Below are 16,806 nucleotides of genomic sequence, written 5' to 3'. Positions count from 1 at the left end.
AAATTTCCGACTGAAATGTACAATAACATTTTAGAAAAGTTGTACACAGATGTGTATGATTCGTTCGATACTGTAACCAAAGATTTTAGATTGATTGAAAAATTGAAGAGCTATTTCAAACAGAAAATACAGATTATTGTCATGCACAGTAAGAAACTCATCGTTCCTGAAGACATAACAGCAGTCGCTCAGGAAAAGTTTGATATGTTACAGGATGATGTAGATTTGCAACATGCCGCCTTCATTTTACGGAAAAGATTGATCAACATGAAGAAGAAACCGTTGCCGACTGAAATAAAGTTAAAGGACTTGATTGCTGGAGAGTGTGATGTACCAATTGAGCTGTAACATTTTTTACAGTCCTTAATTTGCGGTCCTGATAAGCGAACAAAAAGTAGTGCAAATTGTATCCGTAAAATTAACTCCATCTCTCAGGATATCATATATGCCACGCATCATGGAAAAATAAAAACAGGCGAACATATTACTCTTGCTATGTTATTAAAAAGTATCACAAGCAGTAGAAAAGTTATCGACGTAATAAATAAGTTTGGTCATTGCTGTAGTTACAATATCACGGAAGAACTAGAAACTGAAGCTACTTATTCTTTATGCAATAAGTCAAACGTGTGTCCAGAATAGGTAATATTAGCTTCTGAATATTCTACAGGTGTCGCGTTTGACAATTACGATAGATTCGTTGAGACTTGCAATGGTAAGGATACGCTTCATGACATGGTAGGAATACTGTATCAAAATGTACTTCCAGTGGAAAATATTATTTTGTCTTGCACGTGATAATGGTAACAGTAATGATGAGTCGGGCCCTGGTTTTAAAAGAAGATGAACATTAGATATTATTGCTCCAGAATTGCCTGTATATACTAAAAAACCTAAATTACGTGAGTATTTATTACCGGTCAACAACGACTTGCGTAAAATAACATCAACTACTTTTGATACAATGACAAAGTTGAATATTGCATGGGTACTCTCGCATTACTGTAAAATTCCTAACACACCAATGTGGATAGGATTTAATAACAAAATAATACAAGATAACAGTCCGAAACAAAAAATTTCGTATTGACACCAATAAACGCGTCACCTACTAACATATCAGTCGTTTACGAAACGATGAGGCAGAGTCAACAAATTGCTGAAGAATGTCGACAGCCATCAATGCAAGTAACGTACGATTTGCTATTGCAAAAGTAGCATTTCAAATCCAATCTGAGGAAAAGCCTACTTTTGAAAATTTATTTATACACTTAGGAGATTTTCATATAATGCTCTCATATTTTAAGGGGGTAGGTAAATATATCGACGATTGTGGTCTCACCCACATGATGGTTGAGAGCGAGGTACTGGCAAGTGGGGTTCTGTTAACGGTTATATTAGTGGAAAGCACTTCAATATGTGTAAACGCTTGCACCCATTAGTAGCTTTAGGTCTACAAATGTTACATATGGAACATTTTTTAAGTGAGTATAAAATCGAAATATCTGAAGATGTTATGGAAGAATTATTAAAACTTGAAACTGAAAAATCTTTGAATAATATGGTTGAAACCGAAGATTTTTCTGAAATAGTAAGCAAGTATTTGCAATATAAAGAAGACACGAAAAATGGCAATTTGGCAAAACGGCAGCATTCTATATAAATTACATCGATTTTATAAATTATTATCTTATGCTAAGCAGGAGTATCAGAATGGGCGACTTTCAACTGTACAAATATGTTCTTCCGAAAATAAGCAATATTTTCTTTATATTTAATCAAATGAACTACGCAAGATGGACACAAAAATATTACGATAATCTTTTAAAAGTAGAAGAAACACATCCAGATTTGGCAGATTGCTTTAAGCAAGGCATGTTCGGTGTCAATCGAACAGACAAATGTTTTTCCAGGATACCAGTTGATCTAACAATAGAGCAGACCGTCAATCCCGATGCTGCTCGAAAACTTACGGGTATATCGCATTTTACAAATTCCATTGCAGCCCGTCAGCGGTGGGCTAAAAGCCATGGGTTGAGATCAGCAATTATGTTTCATGTATACGAGGCATGTGGCATAAAAAAAGCTCAAGACAGAACATCTGAGTTAGAAAAACATCAAATTAAAAAAGATACTTTACAATTAAACGCATTTATTGTAGTTGTAAAAAATAATATTGATCCTTTTGATAGCAATAAACTGAATCATGATAAATTATATGATATCAGTACAGGGCGTTGTGCCTCTAACAGTGTTGCTGATTTTTTACTGAAAGTGGAAGAAACTGGTGAACTGCAAAGAAAACAGTTTATCTCGAAATGTGCTGAAAATATCGAGAGTTTTGAGGCTCCTTTAAAACAGAATAAAATATTTAATTTTTCTAGCAGTTATGAAAAGAAAAAAGTGATTGTCAATAACAAAGTTCAAGAAGTTCAACTTCAGCGTGATCTTTTTGGGCGTATGTTAGCTATATCTATGGAAAACAATGCAGATATTGCAAAAACTTTAACTTTTCCCATTACTCCGATCCCCATGTCGTTGTGTCATACGGATGGAATGATTTTTAAGAGAGATAAATCCAGTATACTGAAATGTCTGCAAGTTGAGACCGTTGCGCCTAAACATACTGACGTCCTCTTGTTTGATGGTTTCTTTTTGCTTCATTGTATGAAGGAAGTTCCTAAAACATTTAGCGGCATTTCAAAAAAGATACTACAGATGATCACTAATAATAATGCATCAAATATACATTTGATTTTCGGTCGATACTGTCAGCCATCGATTAAGGATTATGAACGATGTATGCGAGGAAGGCGAGCTAATGATCGTGATTGTCACTTTTGGTCCGCAGCAAACACGGCCTACTGACTTCGCGAAGGAGCTTAGGAATGACAGCTTTAAGACGGCTCTCGTTTCATTTTTAATCAATCATTGGGAAAGTAATGAACTAGCTACTTTTATTGGCAATACAAAGATTTTTTTAAATCACGTTATTTGCAACACACATGAGGTTAATAGTAACAAAAAAGTTATTAAAAGTACAAGTCATGAATTCTCCTGTCCCTCGCATAAAGAAGCACACAGAAAAATTGTGTTTCATGCAGTAAACATTGACTATGATGCCAGTATAACAATAAAATGTTCAGATACGGATATTTTAATTATTATGCTCGGAAATATGCATCACCGTAAAGGCCAAAGTAACATCTTCATAGAATGTGGCGTAGCAAATAAGAAGCATATAATTGATGTCAATAAGCTACATAATTTACTTGGCGAAGACTTGTGTAAAGCGTTGCCTGGTTTTCACGCTTTTACCAGTTGTGATTACAACCCACCATTCTTCAGAAAAGGCAAGCTACGCCCTTTTAAAATAATGTCCAACTCAAAAAAATATATGAAGGCTTTTTCCAATCTATCGAACATATCGTGTAATAAAGATGAGGTTTTCCAAGAATTGGAAATATACACGAGTCATCTATATGGAATTACATCGATAAAACAAACACAAACTATAAATATAACTCGATTTGAGATTTTTTTATGAAATTATAAAATAAAAAATATCCATGAACCGTTCCAAAAAAAAAATTCTACAAAATTTCGACGCATCAAACTTACCTCCTTGCCAGGCTGAGCTACGACAGCAATTTGAAAGGGCGAGATATATTTCAAATATTTGGTCAAACGCTCACCTAAAACTTCCAACGGAGCTCGAACCAATTGATTGTGGTTGGACAGATAAAGAGACGATATACGACTTTAAATGGTTCGACGGACAGCAATTACCAACAACAGTCAAAGATATTATAATAAATAACGAAGAATCTGAAGGTAGACTTTCCATTTATTATATTACGCATATCATTAATTGTTTACAAATTTTATAAAAATGTTTATTTATGTTTCAGAGGGTGAATCAGATATTGATTATAACAGCGACGAGGATACAGATTATTCATCAAATTGCGAATGTTGAAAATAGCTATTATGTATTTCATAAAAAATATATTTTTTTTAATGATTTAAATTTTTCTCTCTGTTTACTCACCCATCAATATACCCAGTTAAATTTATTCGTTTACTTCTCAATTTACATCATTATATATTTTTATTTGTATAATATGCTTTAATAATTCACCGTAAGCGCTCACTTGCTATCATGATTATTGTACTTTTTTTAATGCATCTCCCTCACTCAGTCTTCTGTCATAGCATTTATAGTTAAACAATAGTGTAAATAAGAAAAAAAAAAACAATTGCCAGAAACGTGTCTTGTCATTTGCATTTAAAATTTAAATGTTAAAGAACGTCTCTCCGCTGTAGGAATTTCTGACGATACTATCATTTTTCACCAACTTAGCCACCATTCTAACTTCTGGCAATTTATTTACAGACTTTTTAATCACTAAATAATACGAAAATAAAGTCACCAGAAATGCACCTTGTCATTGAAATTTTAATATTTTCTTTACATGTTCATCGACTTCTGGCAACGTTTTATCCCCGACATAAACTTCTGGCAAAGTTATTACGTGATTACTAATGTTAAAAACTACAAGTTGGCTAAATTTCAAGACTACACTCGATCATTTCTTTTTCATTAAAAATTTTCATGTTTGAGCGTCCGCCCACGCTTCGCTCCCCGGGACCGACTTCTGGCTACAAGGCTATGTGTTTGGGTGTTACTAAGGAACGTGTTTACATAAAACTTTTAACTACACTTTATCATATCTGTTTTTGGTAGCTAGCTCTTAGACTAATATAGTAAATTAATATATTCCAATTAAGAAAAGTATTAAAATCCAAATTTTAAGCAAGTATATATATTTACCGTGGCAAAAGTTAAAATTTCGAAACAAAACAATAGTAAGACAAAACAGTTACTTGCCGAATCCATAATCTTCCTACGTAAGACACTATCTTATAACACAAGCGTTGCTTCTCGTAATTTCAAAATATGACTATTTAGTGCCATTACATACAAAGGGTCCCCGGCAAGTAATCTTTGCCTTCCTCTTTTTTTGTTTCGAAGTTTCAAATTTGCCACGGTAAAAATATATACTTGCCTAACATTTGGATTTCAATACTTTCTTTAATTGGAATATTTTAATTTACTACATTATTTACGCTATACGATTTATGTACTTGCCGTTTATTTTTTTACAAGCCAAGCTTGTATTTTATGGGATAATTCAGTATGAGATTTCTGAATTGCATGAACTGATTTTGATGTTTATAGGCTGAAATGAAAGCTTTTTCAAAACCATTTTAAGAAACGCTTTACTTAAGGGGATGCATTGAGCGAATCAAACACTCATTCAAATTTATCTTCCAAACTATTAGGAATATGAACTTTTTTGTAGAGATTAAATTTTCTCTTTTGACTGTACTGAAGCGCGCTACAAACTCGGTTTCTCAAAATTATAAAAAATAATTTTCATAAAAATTATGAATACTTATATTTTTGTTGGTCATAATAATATTGAAAATTAGGCCTTGTAGCGCGCTAAAGAAAAGTTCTATGACTAATTTGAGGTCCAAGAAGAAAGAAATATACCTAAAAATGTGGAAGATTTTTCTAAAAAACTAAATTAGTTATTGAAAGACAAGTTTTACACTGTTTTTCCGACAGAGAAGTTTCACAGTGCGTTAGACAACGACAGGCCTATTAGCTCTCTTGCTTTAGAAGAGGCACCCACTCTCTCCCCACCATTCCCCGTTAAACAAACCAACTCTCCTACACACAGCAAGACGGCTGGCTAACGCTGCCTGTCGGTGTGAATCCGTAGCGGAATGGAAGAACAAATAATTATTTGTAGATTTCAACGTTAAGTTTTCAAAAATCCGGCGTTGTACCGCCCTTCCATATCATTTCCGAAAACTACTATAAATTTATCAAATCATTATATCCTCTAAAAGTCTCAAAAAACTTGAATTAGTTGACGAAAGCGTGACTCGTAGCAGTCGACGCTGATCGCTAAGTTGTGTAGCGTATAACCTACGAGTACCAATACACAGCAAGACGGCTGGGTAACGCTAACTGTCGGTGTGATTCCGTAGCGCAATGCAAGAATAAATAATTATTTCTAGGTTTTAGGGTTAGGTTTTCGCAAAACCAACCTTGTACCGCCCTTCCATATCATTTAGGGAGGCTACAGTAAAATTTTCAAAGTATTTTGTTATCTACAAATCTCAAATAAATTGACTCATTTGACGAATGCACAACTCGTAGCAGCCGACGCTGATGCGCTACACAACTTAGCGATCAGCGTTGGCTGCTACGATTCACGCTTTCGTCAACCAATTCAAGTTTTTTTAAATTTGTAGATAAAAAAATACTTTGAAAATTTTTCTGTAGCCTCCCGAAATGATATGGAAGGGCGGTACAAGGTCGGTTTTGCGAAAACCTAACCCTAAAACCTAGAAATAATTATTTATTCTTGCATTGCGCTACGGAATCACACCGACAGGCAGCATTAGCCAGCCGTCTTGCTGTATGTAGGAGAGTTGGTTTGTTTAGCGGTGAATGGTGGGGAGAGAGTGGGTACCCCTTCTAAAGCGAGAGAGCTTATATAGCCCTGCCCTTGTCTAATGCACTGTGAAACTTCTCTGTCGGTAAAACAGTGTCAAACTTGTCTTTCAATAACTAATTTAGTTTTTAAAAAAAATCTTCCACAATTTTAGGTATATTTGTTTCTGCTTGGTCTCCAATTAGTCATAGAACTTTTCGTAAGCGCGCTACAAGGCCTAATTTTCAATATTATTATGACCAACAAAATTATAAGTATTTAGAATTTTTATGAAAACTTTTTTTTATCATTTTGAGAAACCGAGTTTATAGCGCGCTTCAGTACAGTCAAAAGAGTAAATTTAATCTCTACAAAAAAGTTCATATTCCTAATAGTTTGGAAGATAAACTTGAATGAGTGTTAGTGTCACTCAATGCATCCCCTTAAACCATGACAATGGATCATTGAGGGAAATAAATCGGCTTCAAAATTAGGATGGCTAAACTAGCTGTATAAGAGAAGTAGTGTGCCTTGACGGTGGTATAGACATGTCTTTATCTACTCTTACATGTACTTGCAGTCGAGACACTACCGTGTCTCTTGATTTTGCTTGAATTAATCATGCGTAATTGATATTTGAAGTTTTTAGGTCTATTATTGGACGGCACACGAGACTCAGCAATTCAGTCCAATTGTTTTTCCACACTCAGTCTCATTAAACACCCTACGTCCTCTCTCACTCTTTGTCTTACTGCCAAACCTTCGATTGCCTCACATGCTAATTCGATACAATCATATTCTATTAATTATTAGTGCGTCAACTATCCATCAATCCAATTCCCGCATTTTGCACTTCTTGTGCTCGATAAATAGGATATTCTGAATTTCTATCCTTAATAACTTTTTAATTAAATGTTTTAGGAAAAACTTCACAAGGGTTTTCTCCTCAGAAACGGCTGCTCTATTTGGTGTTTCCGGCTTGAAACTATTAAACAGGACACCCTATATATCGATAATTACGGAGCAGAATTTAATGCGACTTAGGAGATTTTGTATCGGGTAATCATTAAGATCACCTAATTTACAAGCATTAGGCGATATTGTTCCATCCTGTAAATTTTATTTGATAAAAAATTGTAGATAAAATTTGTTTTACTAACCAGAACTCTATCAAAGGCTGATGGATTCCCACCTCTTTGTACATGACCAAGTACAGTAATTCTTGTATCTTGTTGCAATTTTTCAACAACCACTTGATGTACTTTTTCAGCAGTAATAGGATCTCCATTTCGGTCGACTGCACCTTCAGCCACAATAATTATATTTAGTCGTTGCCCAGTAAGCCTTTCCTAAAAATATCGTATTTATTAATGTAGACACAATAGTTATAGAAATTAGGAGGGAGATTGCATACGGCGGTGATTTTTTTTTTGTGTTGTTACCATCGCTTTAGATACATTACGGACATATTCGTACCTTTCTTTTACAGAAAATGTCAAATGGGCAGCTTAGCTAAACTGCTAAATTAGGCAAAAGCATCTTACAAGAAAATGTCCCTTAGAATATTACGATTCAACGAGGGCGGGTCAGATAAACAGACGTTTACTCTTCTTTTTTCATCTACAGACGGAGAGAATAATTATATTTAAGCAAGGTACACAAAATTGTAAAACTTGGATATTTTTAAAGTAGTTACTTATTACTGAATATAGCATATTAAACAATAGACATGTTTATTAGTTTTCATCTGTTATAATTGGTAGCAGAAGCTTTAGTTGAATAACTGGAATAACTGAGAGACAATTTTTCGGCTAACATTGTGAAATGGGGAAAATTAGAAAAAAATTACAGAATTCTAGAGAACGACACTATCCCGCGTAAAAAAAAAGTCTGGCAAAGATGGAGCAATCCAATGGCAAAGGACTGGCAAAAGACTGGATTCCCATATTGGATCAAGTATGGCAATGGGTGATGTAAAAGACTGCCTTTTCGTTGGCTATTAAGCTTTTGCTAGACTTTTCCCATTCTTAAAACAAATGATGGGGATCAATAGAATTTTTTTTTAAATGGAAAAAAATTCAGCGGTGGAACTCGAACCTGAACCAGCTTCAATCTTACGTACAGCTGTCCGACGTTTATCCATTCAGCCAAACTTCGATTTTGATGAAAGACTATTTTCACTTATATAGAAACAACAGACAAATATATCGTATAGTTTAGTTTAAATAAACGAACCCATGCCAAATAACTTGTAGGTTAGCCGAGTTGACAAAATTCTCGGATAGCTATACGTAAGATTGAAGCTGGTTCAGGTTCGAGTTCCACCGCTGAATTTTTTTTCCATTTAAAAAAAAATCTATTGATCCCCATCATTTGTTTTAAGAATGGGAAAAGTCTAGCAAAAGCTTAATAGCCAACGAAAAGGCAGTCTTTTACATCACCCATTGCCATACTTGATGCAATATGGGAATCCAGTCTTTTGCCAGTCCTTTGCCATTGGATTGCCACATCTTTGCCAGACTATTTTTTTCTATGCGGGATGCCGAAGCTAGTAGTCGGACTTAGTAGCCGACAAGGGGAGAGTAGTTTAGAAGGGAATATTAAAATCAACTAATACATTTTATTATTTCAATTTAGATTGTTTCGTGTCCTTTAAATATAGTAACAAAGTATTTGATAACAGAAGCAGGACGATGGACTTGATTTCTGGCATTAGCCGCTTTGGGTAGATAATAAATATTTGTATATTGATGGTATACACAGGGTGTCCCATAAACGATGGCCATGTCAATACCATCGGGTAGGGTACGAAATTCTAAGCAAAAAAGTTCTAAAAACTGTTTGGCTAGCACTCTTAGTTAAAAAGTTATCAGCAATTAAATATAATCGATTACAGTAGCCTTTCTTAAATAGGAAGATTGTTTTGGTCGCATTATAAGGGCAAAAATGCAAAGATTCTGTGAATTAAAATACTAAGAAAAAAACAAAGCCAAAGATCCACTTGAGTCTATGAAGTGATTGAAGACCGATCGACTTTCGAGTACAAGCGCCATAAAAACAATCAAAACATAAACATTTTTGAGAAAAGCTATAAGGTAAGATTGAAACTTTTGCAATTTTCATGTAACAAATTAATAATAATTATTTATAAATTGTACGTATTTTTACTATGAAAATGAGTCCAAACGTGACATAATTACAACTATTTATAGCGATACTATTAATCAATTAAAACTTTTAATTAACTCTAGAATTGACGTAATTATGTTGCGTTGGACTCATTTTCATCGTAAAAATACGCACAATTCAAAATTATAAATAATTAATTTCTTAAACGAAAGTAGCAAAAGTTTCAAACTTAGCTTATAGCTTTTCTCGAAAGTGTTTATGTTTTGATTGTTTTTATGGTGCTTGCACTCAAAACTGACTATCGGCCTTCAACTACTTCATAGGCTCAAGTGGATGTTTGGCTTTGCGTTTTTCTTAGTATTTTAATTCACAGAATCTTAGCATTTTTGCTCTTATAATGCGACCAAAACAATCTTCCTATTTAGGGAAAAGCTATTGTAATCGATAATCTTTAATTGCTAACAACTTTTTAACTGAGGATGCTAGCAAAAAAGTTTTTAGAATTTTTTTACTTTTTTTTTTATATTCCTGGGCGCCCTTTTCGGGGTTCGCCCTTTTCCTTACATCATCAGTACAATATTCCTTACATCTACTTATTCTATCTTATCCTACTACACACTATTCCATTAACGCTGCTTGTAGAGAGAGACGCACCATTCATTCCTCCATTCCGTTCATTCCCATACATCCTTCCGCTGACCCCCGCTTCCGGCTTATCCACACACTCCTCTTTTCATCCATTTCCCTCATCCATTCTATTCCTTTCCCCCTTCCATCCAAAATCCCTTTTACCTTCTCCTCCATTCCTACCTCCGCCCCTCCCCCCCTCCTCCACACCTTTCCAAAACATGTTCCCAGCTCTCCCTCTCCCACCCACACACCCTACACATTCTTTCGTCCTCTTTTCTCCAATACTGTCCTTCCTTCATTTCGTTTCCCAATCTATATCTAGCTATTCTTTTCCATTCCCCTTCCTTCCTTCCCCCCTTCAAGTATCCCGGAATTTCCTCCTCCATCACCATCTTATACCACCTGTTATACTTCGACAATCCTATCCTACTTCTTCTCTCTCCCCCCTCTCTCTCTCTCTCTCTCTCTCTCTCTCTCTCTCCTTTCCATTCTCTTCTCCACCTCATCCCATATTCTTTCCCTCTCTTCCTTGTTCTCCCATCCCCCCCTACATCTTTTCTCTCCGTATCCTTCTATAAAACTTCTCCTCTCCTCCTCCCATCTTGACCCACTTTCTCCTCTCCTTTCTCTTCCTTCTATCTCTTTCAGACACTCTTTGCCCACTTATTTCCTTTCCCCTCCCTCAGCCTCTCTTCAAATTCCCATGCCCTCTTTCCCGCCCTTCCTCTCAATTTTCCCCTCTTTACCTCCTCCCTCACCGCGTATCCCGGCGTAACCCACTCCACCCCTAATACCCACTTTATAAATCTTTCCTCCATTGCCTCCATCCTTCCTCTCTCTACCCACCCCCATATTTCCGCTCCATACCCCATCACTGGCCATACCATCCTCTCGAACATCCATAGCCTTCTTTCCACGTTATTCCTGCACACTCTTTTTCCTAATCCCCATACCTCCTTCATCACTGCCCCAGCTTTCCTCACCCTCTCCCCTACTTGTCCGTCCTGCCTTCCGTTCCTCCTCATTCTCTATCCTAGATATTTTACCTCCTTTGCTTCCTCTATCCACCCTCCCTTCCATCTGCATCTCACCTCTCCTGTTACTCTCTTTCCAAATCTCACTAGCTTCGTTTTTTACACGTTCAGATCCATTCTTCTCCTGTCTAAAAACTCCTCCATCACCCCCAGCATCATCTTCATTCCCCCCATACCTTTTGCTATCACTACTATATCATCCGCGTATGCCAGTGAGTAAATCCTCCCTGCTCCCAACTGGATTCCTCCTTTCCCCCTCTCCTCCAATCTTTCCTCTAACTCTGCTATATATAGCAAAAATAGCTTCGCGCTCATCGGACATCCTTGCCTTAATCCTCTTGCCGTCCAAAATTTCTCTCCCAACTCCTTTCCTCACCTTACCCTACATGCTGTTTCCCCGTACGCCTCCTTTATCGCCCCTCTCAAATCTTCGCTTACCCCTTTTCTTTCCAACACCCCCCACAATATCTCTCTGTCTACCATGTCCAATGCCGCCTTTATATCTCTAAAGCATCCTACTATTCCTCCCCTCCCACCCTCTATCACCCTATTCACCAGATAGTTCATTACGTATATGTTTTCCATCACCCCTCTCCCTCTCCTAAAACCTGTCTGACCTTCCCCTATAATTTTCTTTCCTTTTACCTCTTTCTCCAGCCTTTCTCCTAATACCCCTGCGTACACTTTCGCCATCGTGTCCATTAACGTTACCCCTCTATAATCCCCCACCTCCTTCCCCTCCCCCTTCTTTCTTATCGGCACAATTATCCCCACCTCCCACCCCTTCGGCCATCCTCCTCCTCTCCATACTTCATCACACACTCTCCACGCTTCCTTTCTCACCCCTTTCCCTCCCCATTTCCATACTTCATTTCCTAATCCATTTTCCCCTGCCGCCTTCCTTCCCTTTAGTCTCTCTATCTGTTTCTCTACCTCTTTCTCATCTATTCCCCCCTCTCTCTTCTTCTTCCTCTCGCTTCTCTCGCCCTCCTCTCTCTCTCTCTTCCCTTTCCTCTCCCCTCCTCCCTAACTGCTCTTTAAAAAACTCCTCCCATTCTCTCATTCTTATGTCCTCTACCCTGTTAATTCCTTTCCTTCTACTCCTCCTTATAATCTCCCATATTTCTGTCTCTGTTTTAGCCATGTCTATCTCTTTGTACCATTCCTCTCTCCACTTCTCTTTCTTTTCTTCACACCTCTCCCTGTACTTTCTCTTCTCTCTTCTGTATTCCTTCTTCTCCCCTGATGCTCTTAACCACCGACTCAACTTCGTCCTTAATTTTCTCTTCCCCACTCTACATTCCTCATCCCACCATCTCCTCCTCCTTCCCGTCCCCTCAGTCCTCTCCTTCTTCACTTCCTCCATCACCTTCCTTACTTCCTCTTACAACTTTTCCCACCTTTCACCTACATCTTCTACCTCTTCTCCCTCTATCCTCTCTGCTCTCTCCTTATACTTCTCCAACTGCTCTTTGTCCCATCCCCTCCTTACTCCCCCCATCTTCTCCCTCTTCCCACTCTTCTTCCACTCCTTGCCCAACTTTACTACTATCGGTAAATGATCCGACTCTACCCTCACCTCCACCTCCATCTCCCTAACCTCCTCTCTTGTCTCTCTATCTCCTACCATGAAATCGATTACTGATCTTCCCATATACCCTACGTACGTATATTCCCCTTCCCTTTCCCCACTCACTACCCCATTAAAAACCTCTAGCCCCATCTCCCCCATCAAGTCCATCATTCTTCTTCCTTCTGCGTTCACTACTTTATCCTTCGACCTTCTTCCCATATCCGTTCTTCCCTCCTCCTCCTCCTCCCCCATCTCTCCCATCCTTGCATTCCAGTCCCCTCCTATCAGACGCTTCTTTCCCTGTTCTCTTTCAACCACCCTCCTCAACCCATCCTCTATGTTTCTCATCCCCTTCCCAACGTACACCCCTATTACCCTCCACTCCTCTTTCCCTATCTTCACCTCTATCTCCATGATCCCATCCTCTTCCTCCTCCTCTCCTTTCCTCTTTCCTTTAATTCCTTCTTTCACTCCCATCACTATCCCTCCTTTTGCCCTCCCTTTTCTTTCCTATCTTCTCGCCCATTGCGCCCACCATTCAAATCCCCTCGGCAACTTCCTCCTTAAGGCATTCCATCCCTTTTCTACCAACCATGTTTCCACCAAACACACCACGTCCCACCTCCCTATCCTCTGCCAGAAGTCCTCGTCCTTATTGCTCACCCCTGCCACGTTCCAAAAAGCAATTTCTATTCCCCCTCTCTTCTTATTTCCTTCTTTTCCTCTTTCTCTCTCTCTTCCACCCCACACCCTCTTACCACCCTCGTCTCCTCCCTTCCTCTTCTCTTTCCTTCCATCCTCCCTCGCCTTTATCTCTTCCCATTCCCTCTCCCCTCTCTTCCCCCAAAATTTATTCCCCCTCTTACCTCCTCCTCCCCTCACCCCTTCCCTTCCTTGTTCAATAATCCTCCTTTCCACTCATTCCATCTCCACTCCTCATTATTCACCCACAGTTTCATATACCCTACCCTTACCCTTTCCCCTTTCCTCCTTTGCGCCTCCGCTATCTCTTTCATCCTTCCCATTATCCTCCTTTCCTCCCACGTTAAATCGTCCTCTATTCTTTCCTTTCTCCCTCTCAATTTCCTTTTCCCCTCCATCACCTTCCTTTTTACTTCTCTGCTTTCCAACCTCACCTCCACCCCTTTCTCCCTTCCCCCCTCATCCCTCTCAACACCCTTACATCCTTCACTCCTCCCTTCACCCCATTCATTTCCATTATCTTTCTTACTTCCTCCCTTATTCCTTCTTCACTTCCATCTTCCCTTTCCATCCCCCACACTATTATGTTATTCCTTTTTCTCTCCCTTTCTTTCTCCCATTCCAGTCTCTTTATCCTCTCCTCCATCACTCTTTCCCCCTGTCCTTTGCTTTCCTTCCCTTCCCCTTCCTTCTGCTTTTCCCTCTCCTTCCCTCTCCTTTCCAGCGCCGCCATTCTTCCCATCAGCCCTTCTATCTCCCCTCTCCACTCCCTCCTATCCTTCTCCATTTCCCTTCTTACTTCCTCTATTTTCCTTAAAATCTCCTTCTTTCCCTCCTCTACCTCATCGATCTTCTTCTTTATTTCCTTCAGCGCCTCCATCACCTTCTCTATTCCCCCTTCTCCTCCTTTCACAGGCGATCTTTTCACCCTGGCACTCTTTTTAAACGCCCATATGTCCCCCCTTCCTCTCTCTTCCTCTTCCTCCCTTTCCTTTCTCTTTCCCCTCAGAAATTCTTCCATGCTTCCTATACTTTCCGTCCTCCTCCTCTCCCCCTCCCCTCTGCCCCTCATCAGTCACCCTATGTTCATTCTCCCCCTTCTCCTCCTCTCCTCGTCTTTCCTCTTTTTTACCTTCATCCTTCTCCGACTTATCTCCTTTTCCTTCCATTTCCCTGCTCTTCTACTCCTTCCAACTTTACCGACCTCTATCTTCTTTCTTTTCTTCTCACCAGGTGTCCCTACCCTCTCCCTTTCTCCTTATCACTCCTATCTCCCTCTGTCACTTTCGCGTTTTTCTTCCTAACCTCCAAAATCCTACCTCCCTTTCTTTCTCTCTTCCCGCCCTGTTTTCCCTTCCCACTCTTTCTCTTATATCCCTTCTGCTCGCCCTCCCTTTCTTCTCCTTTCCCTTCTACTCACTATCTTTTCCTTTTTACACTAACCTTCCTTTCTTTTCCTCACAACGCCTCACTCATTCGCTCCATTCACTCATCCACACACCGGAAACGAAAGTCCAGAATTTTTTACTTAGATTTTGGTCCCCTATCCAATGGTATTGGCATGGCCATCGTTCGTGGGATACCCTGAAATGTAAAACGTTCTTTTTGTGTGAGAAAGAACCGCTGCTTAGTACAGAAGACTCATGGGAGACAGTGATTTTGTTTTACTCAAAAGGCACACCAAATATCACCAGTGATCGTACATACTGTTGATTCATTGCTAGGGGTCTTAGTGCGTGCGGAGCTTTAAAGTCAGTTGAAGCTTTTGAAGAGTATACAAGGTGTTTTGTGACACTATACATTGATGCGGATGCTGATGTCACTCAAACGTTAGAAGTATTGAAGATCATGAGAATTTGATGGTGATTCTTTCCTGTGCGGTATAAACAGCAACGCGGGATAAGTCTGAGACAATGAAAAAAACATCCTCCCCCCCCCCCCCCCTAGCTTTTCTTATTAAATTATAAAAATCCCCATACAGCTGTCCGAGGGCCGTTCAAGTTATGGTACCGCGTGAGGGATAAAAATCTGTAGAAAGCTATTCATTGGAACATAACCTTATAATTCAATTTTAAAGAAAGAAAATGAGCAAGAATCACAGAAAGTATTTCCAGTATAAGCACATTTAAAATATTAATTAAATTTTCTTTCGAGGATGCGATAAAATAAGAGAAGCCCTGTAGGAGTTCGAAAGGTCGTACAATAAACTCTAGGACAATAAGACTTATCTGTAAAAAAAATACGTCAAGTAGGGGAAACCAAAGCTATTTGACTTACAAAACTGGTTGACTCTAATTCCTTGTATAATCTTAGTATTATGCACTCTAAAGTCGTTACGATAGCGTATTTATATATTTTTGTATTAGAGACGTCGATAGAAATGATTTCATGGTAATTACTATCTGTGACATTTAGTACAATTTATTCAAAAGTATCTACGGCAAGTAATTAGTTTTATTCAGACCAATTGTAAATCAAGAGACACGGTAGTGTCGCGACGGCAAGTACATATAAAAGTAGATAATGAAATGTCTATACCGCCGAGCACTACCGTGTAACTTATACAGCAAGTTTAGCCGTCCCAATTTTCAAACCGATTTATTTCTATGAATGATCAATTATCATGATTTAAGTAAAGCTTTACTTAAAATGGTTTCGAAAAACCTTTCACTTGAGCCCATAAACATTAAAATCGGTTGACGCAATCCAGAGATCTCATACTCTGTTAGCTATATATATGCCGAAGTTGAAATTCTTCTCCCTTTTTCTTCCCGAGTTCTGTATGTCCCAGGCTGATTCTGTATGTCTCGGGCTGAAATTGGCCGCTAAGGAAAGTGACGTCGTTTTCACATCGCTTCCAGCAAACTATACTCAATGACAAAACTGTAGTTGTGAACTTGCAAATAAATCGATGTAATCGATATAACTAATCCGGCGACTTGTTAACTGTCAATAGTAATGTAAGGTTATGTATATTTAATGCAGTAAGAATGTTCATTATTATGTTAGTGAATGAGTTTAATTTTTAAAATGACAAACATATTCGAATAATAATGACATAAGGAGTTGACAATTATTAGATAAGTATAACATTATATTTTACAATACAGGATGTTAAAATACTTTGTGAAATTTCTTTTTCAGATAAATTGAGATAGAACATTTCTATTGTCATTGCTGAATATAGTAGAGCTGACTAAATGAAGTAAAATTAATATTTACATAT

General features: G+C 38.3%; 1 protein-coding gene across 8 annotated transcripts in view; it reads right to left on the bottom strand.

Annotated features, from left to right (window-relative positions):
- Window positions 1–16,806, bottom strand: part of Pfk (ATP-dependent 6-phosphofructokinase) — a 433,792-nt gene that overhangs the window by 294,307 nt on the left and 122,679 nt on the right. For all 8 annotated transcript variants that reach the window (XR_010822829.1, XR_010822830.1, XR_010822831.1 and 5 more), the window contains exon 7: window positions 7,673–7,861. Coding sequence is in view for 5 of the 8 variants with exons in the window: in XM_066728950.1 (XP_066585047.1) it covers window positions 7,673–7,861 (189 nt within the window). In the remaining 3 variants the exon portion in view is untranslated. The remainder of the gene's footprint in view (window positions 1–7,672; window positions 7,862–16,806) is intronic.

Source organism: Prorops nasuta, unplaced genomic scaffold, assembly GCF_024137725.1.
Source record: "Prorops nasuta isolate Cenicafe-Biocafe unplaced genomic scaffold, Cenicafe_Pnas_1.2 PNAS00006, whole genome shotgun sequence".
NCBI classification, from domain to species: Eukaryota; Metazoa; Arthropoda; class Insecta; order Hymenoptera; family Bethylidae; genus Prorops; species Prorops nasuta.
Note: the sequence above shows the minus strand (reverse complement) of the source record. Positions and strands in the feature narration are given on the sequence as shown.